The 10,000-nt window shown below is 28.8% G+C and overlaps 1 protein-coding gene across 2 annotated transcripts in view; it reads left to right on the forward strand.

The window, feature by feature from the left end:
• Positions 1 to 10,000, forward strand: part of LOC106463811 (UPF0183 protein C16orf70-like) — a 48,952-nt gene that overhangs the window by 20,487 nt on the left and 18,465 nt on the right. For both annotated transcript variants that reach the window (XM_013923882.2, XM_022391420.1), the window contains 4 exons: positions 4,062 to 4,145; positions 5,273 to 5,316; positions 6,195 to 6,274; positions 7,345 to 7,424. In XM_013923882.2, coding sequence (XP_013779336.1) covers positions 4,062 to 4,145; positions 5,273 to 5,316; positions 6,195 to 6,274; positions 7,345 to 7,424 — 288 coding nt within the window. The remainder of the gene's footprint in view (positions 1 to 4,061; positions 4,146 to 5,272; positions 5,317 to 6,194; positions 6,275 to 7,344; positions 7,425 to 10,000) is intronic.

Genomic DNA, 10,000 nt, shown 5'->3' on the forward strand with positions numbered 1-10,000 from the left:
CTATAATTGTTTAATACTGTAGATATGTGGTACAAATGACTTTTATAGCTATAATTGTTTAATACTGTAGATATGTGGTACAAATGACTTTTATAGCTATAATTGTTTAATACTGTAGATATGTGGTACAAATGACTTTTATAGCTATAATTGTTTAGTACTGTAGGTATGTGGTACAAATTACTCAAAGCTATAATTATGAAATACTGTAAATGTGTAGTATTTAGATCATATGTAACGGTATTCTGTCTACTTGGCTTTAATCAGATTTCAGTTTTTGTTAGAGTTGTATTATTTAAAGAAATTGGAGTGTAAATTTGAGGAGATAAATGGCATGCAGAAGAATTGTTCATAAATATCTTGCAATTGGTTACTACTGAAATTTTTGAAATATCTGTCAGTGTCTGATTACTTCTAACTTTTACCTATTAATAGTTGATATTACAGAAGTGCTACAAGTTTTAAATTTTTCGTCACTGTTAATTAATGATTTTGCTTTGTGTGTTATGATTGTATATGTCTAATGCTGATTGTCAGGTGTCTGCTTATAGGTACTGAAGTGTCGAGATTTTATCAGGAATTATTGGAATGCGTATCTCGTACCATAGTTTTTTATTTGTAATTGTTTGGTAATCATTGATATCTGGTATGAAGCTGTTGTTCTATGTAAACATATCTAACAAATGGTTTAAAATTTTGTCATACTGGAATGTATGCATGAAAAGATTTTGCTTCCTCATCATTTTCCAAATGATAGATTTGAAAACTTTAATATATGTATCAGTGCTGATCTTTTTTATTGCTGTAAATGTTAACATAATCTTATTCTCCTTGTTTAATTTAAGTACATATACTTTCTACCCTCTGAGTTTACCTTGTGAAACTGTGATTGATTTTTTTACTTGTTGCACTGACTTTTCGTTTTAGGTCTGTCTTCAGATTCTTTGACTTAAGAATTTATCATGAAATTTTTTTCTGCATAAAATATCAGTGACTCAATGATGGCTCACTTTAAATTACCATTTTATTGATTATTTCCTGCATATAATTATAATTTACATGTATTGCTATGGAAATTAGATTACATGCTCAGCCACCATTGATTATTGGTTTAGAACTTGTCCAACTTGTTAAATGCTTTTCTTTGCTGTAGTTTTTTTTTGTCAAACTGCCCTTAATTCTAGTGCATTGTAAGTAAAATGTGATTAGAAGTTTTATGTGATTCATCAATACATGTACAATGTATGACTAGATGTCACTATTTGTTAAACCTAGTGTAAGGTATATAAATTTGTATAAAAGTATTTTTAACAACTGTTAATTTAAACTCTTAAGGAGAAACAAATTTTGGCTTGTTTTTTCTTTCTCAACGTTTTTATAGTGAATTTTTTCGTTAAAAAAATTACACCTTGAAGAAAATGATAACCAGAATAGACATGTCCGTGTACCCCAGTAAGAGCACATGATTTAATGTTTTTGTTTGAAAGATTAGTAGTTCATAATCTGTCATGTATCCACCTGTACAAAAATTTTATTTCCCATGAAAAGCAAGTGTACCTTTACCTTTAGGTACTTACAGTTAAGTCTTTCGGTAACATTACCCAATTATTCACAATAATAATGCTTATGAATACTAGTTTGACAGCAACAACAACAACAACAAACATTTGTTATGAATTAATCCGTTGCTAATAATACTTATTTCTTAGATTAACCTGTGGTTTATGAGTGGCTTGTCCTCAAATAATTGCTATTATTTTGTTCAGAAACTGTTCTTAATAATTACATGTAGTGTCAGGTATATGAAAGCTAGCTAATTTTATAAAAGAAATTTAATACACTATGCAGGAAGGAAAAGCTAATGAGCATTGTTCAGATTGAATGAATGCTGCAAGTCTAAAATTTCATAATAGATTACTTGTACAAAAATCTGTTCCTCTAATTTAAAGTACCAAGAAATGTTTGTTTATGTTAAGTGTTATATATGTACATTGTTGTTGAATTTTATTTGTACATATGTTTTCAAGCTACTGCACAAAACAGATAAGCATGTGCATGTGATTGAAAGATAATACTGCTACACCCTGTTTGTTTTCAAATCATTTTAGTTTAAATTTTAGCTGTAGAGGTAGAACTGACAGCATTGAATTAAGCTTAAAAATATTTTATTGATTAATGAATGGTATGGTGGAGCCTTTGACAAAAGCTTAAAAGATTTAAAAAATGTGTATTGCTTCATCTGAATGTGTGTGTGTGTGTGACACACATGATACAAGGTTTAAATTATCCAATTATATATTGAGGTTACTTACTTCTCAGTAAAGGCATGAATTAATTTGGAGAATTTAAAAGTAGTTTGTATTTTTTGTAGTGAACAGAAATATTATTGTATAACATAGATTTAAATTCAGTATTGAAAATAATAAGACTTGATAGAATAATTCATTTATACTTACCTTAGAAGTCTAAGTAAATTAGTAACTTTTTCATTTCAAGGATAGTAAGATGGCTAAAAAAGGAAATTTGATATGAGAGCTTCTATCTGTAATAGGAAGCTCATAATATATAAAATTAATTTATTCTGTGAGTAGTAGATATTGAATGTATTTGATTGTTGAAAATTTTAGTTGAAGTTCATAATAAAATCAATATGTGCTGTCTTATTATTGATAATTGTTTGGCAGTCACTGATGTTTAGTACAGAGCTGCTAACCCTCATGGTTTGAAGAGTCAAATTTACATGAATATCTATGAAATTATCATTTGTTCTTTTATTCTAAACAAGTAGTATATGATTAATGAGAACACAAATGTTTTTGAGAGGATTATAATCTTGACAGTACAAACTTGTAAAGCTGTGTGCATTGTTAGTCAATATTAAGTTTTAAATTCTATTATAGCAGTAAAGTGTTCAGTTATTTATTACAATCATGATAGTAGAAGATGAAATGATTAAGGCTTATTATACTAAAAGCAGTAGCCACTGAATTGGAACTGCTTATTAAAGGTAATTTTGAAGGACCATATGAAACTTTATTTTCTGTTTGTTGTTTAAAGATTTTCTCTTATACTTTGTTACAAAATTTAAAATAATCAATATAAGATTTATATATATATTTTAAAACTTTTAAAGTTTAACATAGAAACAATAAGAGTATAACTAATTAACTGACTAATTTTTAACAAATTTATGTGATATGTAATACAAATTCAATAGATTGTATCCTAGATTTAAACTGTAATGCTTAGCTGTCAAAAAAATTTATGTAATTGGATGAACCAGTTTCTGCTGATTCAAAGCTGGCTTGCAAATTAGAAATCACCAGACTCTAGCAAGTCGTTAGTTGCTGCTTATCCTCAGCTCCACTATCTGACGAGTGTTAAACAGGCTGAAGAATGTTAAATGTATTCTCACATTTTATTGGATTGTGCTTTTCTTTTTTACAGTATGAGTAAATAAGCATCTTTTGGTGACTTCTACATGTTCCTTCACACAACAAGAATACATAACTTGAAAAATGACTGTTTATGCTTTGGAATCACATCCTTGTAAAAACTAAAATATTTTCATTCTGAAGCCAGTATGAAGTTGTAGAAAATCTTTTTCCATAAGGAATCATCTTAGTAAGCTGTTGAGGCTATTGCCCTGCACATATTAATTAAATGTTTCATGGAAATATCAAACTCTTTTAAAATTTAGGGGAAGCTAACTTATTCATCATGGTTAATTTCAATACGATTAAACTCAGTATGTTTCAAGAAATTTTTACTTTGACTTATTTCTTTGTCCAACAAAGAATATCTACACAAAAGCTGTAAGTAAACTTGAGTAACTAAAACTTTTAGTGAATTAACATTAGAGTGTTGTAGAAATGAAACTATCAAAATAAGTATGTAACCCAGAAAGTGTTGGTTTACCACAGATGCTTAATTCAAAAATAACATTGTTAATAATGCACTGATGTATCCAAAAAAATGTAATTTCATGTTTGTGCATAATTTCAAATGTTGTATTTGACTATTTAAAAACTGCTGGTTGTGAATGTTCTTGTACTCCACAGAATCCTCTTACAATGGACCTCATTATCAACTTAACTCAAGATGGAATTAAACTGATTTTTGATTCTATTTCACAACGATTAAAGGTATTTGCTCTTTTTTATCTTAAAAACTTACTTAAGATTATGTATAAGGTAAAGTAGAACTCATTGTTAACAAAGTTGGATCTATTCTAAGTGTTAAAAACATGCTTAAAAACTGCACAACATTAAAACTTGTAACAAATCCTTACTTTTTGAGCCTTAACATTTTCTGATGTATGAAAATATTCCAATAGTAATGTAAACAATACTATATATACTATCATTTTAACTCAAAAGAGTATTTTTTGTAATTACATGTATGACAACTCTGAAAATCTGCCCCTAACATCACCATAAGACCACTTAATTGTTAGTAAAAAAACAACAAAAAAAACACCATCATCTTTATTTATGGTACGATTCTTTTCAATGTAATCTTTTCCAAATCATTAATTGTTTTAGTTTTACACTTTTAATGAAAAATACTTCATTGTTAACTTTCTTTATAAATATTCTGTATGTACTGTAATTCACTAGCTTTTACAAAATGAAATGAATGTACTTACAGTTTGGTTTAATTTTCACTGCACTAATATTTCACATTGTTAGCAGCTATTCATTATGGGCTTAGGTTTTTTTGATAAATTACCAAAGTTTGGTTTAATTTATTCTATTATTGGTGGACTTTTGATAATATCTGTTTCTGTGTGTCCTTTTATTTGTAGAATTGCTACAGTTGTATTTTAAACTGGCTCATTAACATGTAAAGCTGCAATACAGTACCTGAAAAAAAGGAATGAAACATTTTTTTTATTGATTTGCTGTACTGTTAAAACTTTTTAATGTCTCAAGTTTAAAATATTTATTTTCCAATACCTTTCAAAAAAAAAAAAACATTTTGCCATAAACAATGAGGAGTAATTATTTCATGTACATTGAAATATGATTACCAGTAATGAATTTAGACTTATTTCTAAAATGAATATTTGTTAAAAGACTGAATTTATTTATCATAAAACATAGAAAAGCACATCATAAAGATGCTTAGTTCTTTAAATGAGAAATAAATATCAGAATAGTATATGCGTTAAAATTTGGTTAGCTTATCAGGACATGGGAATCTTGTGAGAACTCACACCAAATGTTGTTTAACGTTCTGCAGTTATATGGAGTTTCTTATCTTCTTTCAGATTATAGAGGTTTACAATATGACAAAAGTGAAGTTAAAATACTGGTATGTAACTTTTATTAAATACTCCACTTGTTTTTTTTTGTGGTTATTCTTCTGTTTTATTTTTATTAAGTTTTTGAATTAGAACACCTATAGTATGTTTAAACTCTAGAGAATAAATATTTTATAAATTTGATATTGTCTGCAAATAGGTTTAGGAAGTAATTGAAAAAATATTTTAGTGTTTTGTTTAGAACAAGCAAAATTTAATCTTTGATTGTACAGTTATTATTACTCTAAAGAAAGTCAGTCATAATCTCTTATCACAATTATACAATTCAATTAGCCCCTGACATTCAGCTTATTAATACTAATTTAATGCTAAATAATGAATTAAAAATGATATAAGAATGTACATAACAAGTTTTAAAATGAAAAATAAATATCAATGAGAGGTCTGTAGTATTCCTAAATTCCCATTCTGTTAAAAAAAACAAAAGGGCAAAGGATAAGTACATTGTATGTTGTCATGAAATGCAGTATTTTTGCTTTTCATTTATCACCATAATAACATATAATATTGATTTATCCTGTGAAATTCCTATGATCTTCAGCTTAAACTTTTAGACTTACAGCTTGCATACCAATAAATACACCCAAATAGTGTCACATAAGTTGATGTATGATGTTGTAAGCTATACTGTAAAAGTAGAGCCATTTGTTAAAGCTATTGCTATACATTGACATAAAAAAAGTATAATTATCAGTTTGGATTTGATACTTTTATTTGATTTTTTTTTCCTCTTTTTTTTCTAAGCTTCTCGTATAAACAGAATTTATTTTAACAATCTTATTTGTATGATATTTATTTGTTGTTAAATCTCCTTTTGCTGTTCTGAAGCATTTATGAAAAATTGTAATATGCATTTTATTATTTGTAGTGGTCTCCCATTTTGTTCTCCAGAAGTTTCTCCTACTATAGAACAGATTGATCATTCCTTTGGAGCCACACATCCAGGAGGTAAGTACGAATATGGATTGCTTCTTTTAGTGATAAAACTACTGAAAACATGTAAGCTTATTGCTTTTCTGGCCTTCCAGTTTTAAAGTCACTGAAAACACGTTAGCTTATCACTCTCCCTACCAGCTATAAAATTGCTCTGAAAACAAGTTAGCTTATTGCTCTTTTTGCTAGCTATAAAATTACTGAAAACAAGTTCTTATCACTCTCTCTACCAACTAAAAAATTGCTGAAAATGTGTTATGTCTGTTCTTACCAACTATGAAATTACTGAAAACATGTTAACTTATTGCTTTTCTTGCCAATTATAAAATTACTGAAAACATTTGTCCCCCACTGGGACAGTGGTAAGTCTTTGGATTTACACTGCTAAAATCAGGGAATGGATTCCCCTCAGTGGACACAGCAGATAGCCTGATGTGGCTTTGGTACAAGAAAAACCCCAACCTAAACCCTGAAAACATTTAAACTTAATTCCCTACCAACTATAAAATTACTGAAAACATGTGAGCTTATTGCTCTTTCTGCCAACTATAAAATTCCCAATACCATGTTAGCTTATTACTCTCTATGCCAAAAGCAACTGTTAACAAAATAGTTATATTTTACTATTTTTAACCTTTTCTCTTGAGAGAGTATACTGCATAATTGAGTGATATAATCTGTCAATTGCACAATCCAAGTGAAAACCTTTAAAGACTAAGCTATGACTGAACTAAATTCTTCTCATTACTATATAATAAAATAACTCTACCTCATACTCCAACTGTGACATAACTTTGAAGCTGAATGTGATGTATGGTCAAATTTGTCTTAAAATGTGTAGTTTATGAAACAAAATAATTTTTTAATGTAGCATGAGATTTGTAAACATTAAAAAATATGTCCTTCAGTTATGTATAACATTATTGATAAAATAACTGAACTATTGATAATCCCTATTTGGGAAATTATATTATTTTCAAATTTCTTAATTGATTAATATTCATTAACTACAAATAAGATAAAATGACACAATAATTTGTGAATATTTGTTAAATTAGATACTAATGTCTTTTTTTTTCTTTCAGTGTATGATTCAGTGCAACAAGTATTTGTACTCAATTTCAGGGGGTTGTCTTTCTGCTTTCCCATTGAATCTAAGTTTCAGGTGGGTTTGTCCATTCTTAAAATATTAAAATGTGGCTTTTTTATTTTGATTTGTGAGTGTACAGAAAAAAAGTTAAAAGAAAATATATTAATTTCAGTTAAGTATATGTTCTTTTATTCAATAAACTGTAGCTTATATATCAATGTTATACATGTTATTGTTATAGGCTAAAATGAAAAGTTCATGTGCTCCTTATTTAATGGTAATTCAATGTATATGACTTTTCATATCCATTTGATTTTATCTGGCCAATTTAATTGCCTGTCTTTGTTTTTGAAAAATAAACCTTTAATATTTCCAAAATGTGTTTTTCATCAAAAGGAGCTTGAAAAAATACACAGTAAAGTCAATACAGTTGGGGCAGATCTAGGATTTTTGATTAGGGGAGAGGTCCAACTGAATGGATAACATTGAGTCTAAGAGGGAGGGCTTGCCCTACCATTAGAAGCCAAAGCCTTTTTGACATTTCTTTCTAAGACCAGTTCCTGTCACTTTCCATTGATTTTTGCCAGTCACTTCCATTGGCAAGTTACCAATAAGAAATCCAAATGACCAGTACCCTCTGCTACCATCAAGAACATCTTTTCATTCATTTGTGAAGCTGCCTGTTAGAATCAGGATCTTGAAGTGACCCCCAAAATCAAGTTATATCAAATGTTGATCAGTGAAGGGTTAGGAAGAGGGATGGAACGTTTGATATTCAAACTGATGAAAAGAGCTGCGGTGGGTTTTAAATCAGTCATAATATTTTGGAAGAAATGATCCTTTATGGTTATCTTCAACATTTCACACATTAAAGGTTGTTCAGACCCCTTTCCAAACAAATTTGAAAACAAATGAATATAACATTTCTACTGTGTGTATATCTGTTTTCTTCCTATTTCTATCTAATATCTTACTGTGATATGAAGTCTGGACCTCTTGCCCCTCCCCCTGTATATTTGGACTGTTTTATTATCTATTTTAAACTTAATTAATACTCTTTCTCTGTACAAAAGATGCCAGTATTTTGACAATTTATTTAAAAGAATGTAATAACTCTTCCTGTTCGCCAGTCAATTTCTAGTATTTGTTGAAAAGGCAAGAAAATGGAAAGAAGATAAATCAGTTGTTATATTGCACAGGAATTAAAAGTGTTTAGTCAATATTCTTTAAAGACATTGTTTGGATAATGTTTTGGGTTCAAAATCTCAGCTTGTACACATTATAACCTCACTCTTGAATATTGTTCTCTTTCCACACAATACATTTTGTTATTCAATATACATCTGTGAGTGGATGGTATTTTACTCCATAGCAATACATTTGAAAGTATGAACTGCAGTAAATTTTTAGGGCTTAAAATTTGCACAAATATTGTTTATTTATTACAAGTAAAATTTTAAGAATATATAGTAAAATATAGCTTGATCTATTTTGTTTTGAGATATTCCTAGTAAACATGTGTACATGTGAATTTATCTATAGTGAAATAGTCCATTCAAGAAGGAGGATTATATACACTGTACTGCCTCATTATAATGCCATCAGTTATAATGCTTTCTCGGATATAACGCTGTGGTGCCTTGGCTCCCAAAAATTTGATATCATCTGCTGCTTAGCTCATTGTCTTCAGAGGCTAAAGTCATTACACTCTGTTACAAAGTAAAGGGAAAAAAGCAGGAAGTCGAGTGTAAAGCCCAGAGATGTGAAATTCAAGTTCACACCTGAACTGGATATTGGAATGTTGGGAATTAAGGTAAAAAAAGAATTTGAAAATGTGACTCTATTTTCAAAATGGCAAGAAAGTGTCATTGATGAAGCATTTGTAAAGGACAGGTTTAAAGTCACATGGGCATTTTTCTAGCCACTTGTATTTGTGGTAGCATAGAACACTATTGGCTATCATTGGACCCAGCATGAATTCTCCATCCATCTGGTCATAAATGACGTGATTAAAGAAGAAACTTTGTGGAGAGGGCAAGAAGTCCCAAGAATTTTTTATGGGTGAAATCAAGATACTGCTCAGTGTCAGAAGGAAATAGAGATGTCATGTTGTTAATTGCAGCAAGTTTAGAGTACTATTATGCCTGCACATTTTTGGCACAATTTTAATTATCCAGTGAAAATGACAGTTGTTTTTAAGATGACCTCAAAGAAGTTTTATACTGGATGAAGTGACAACCCACATGCTATTCCAGGAATTGTGATGCATATGCAAAATGCTCTCTGTTTGGAAAGAGGCTCGAAACCAAATGAAGCAGACTAAAGTATCAGACTTTTTAAGTAAATAAGTAAACATGAGTGTGCTTTGTTTCTCAAATATGGGAAAGTTTGCATTCATATTTTATCTTATTTTATTGTATCTTATGTTATTGTATCTTATTTTATTTTATCTTATGTTATTGTTTTTTATTTATCTTATGCTATGTTATTGTTTCTTATTTTATTTTATCCTTCTTTATTTTATTTTATCTTATCTTACTGTATCTTATTTTATATGATCTTATCTTATTGTATGTTATTTTATATGATCTTATCTTATTGTATTTTTTGTTTTATCTTATGTAAATAAACAGTTATTTTACTTAATTGAT

The sequence above is a fragment of the Limulus polyphemus genome, unplaced genomic scaffold, assembly GCF_000517525.1.
Source record: "Limulus polyphemus unplaced genomic scaffold, Limulus_polyphemus-2.1.2 Scaffold1489, whole genome shotgun sequence".
NCBI lineage: Eukaryota > Metazoa > Arthropoda > Merostomata > Xiphosura > Limulidae > Limulus > Limulus polyphemus.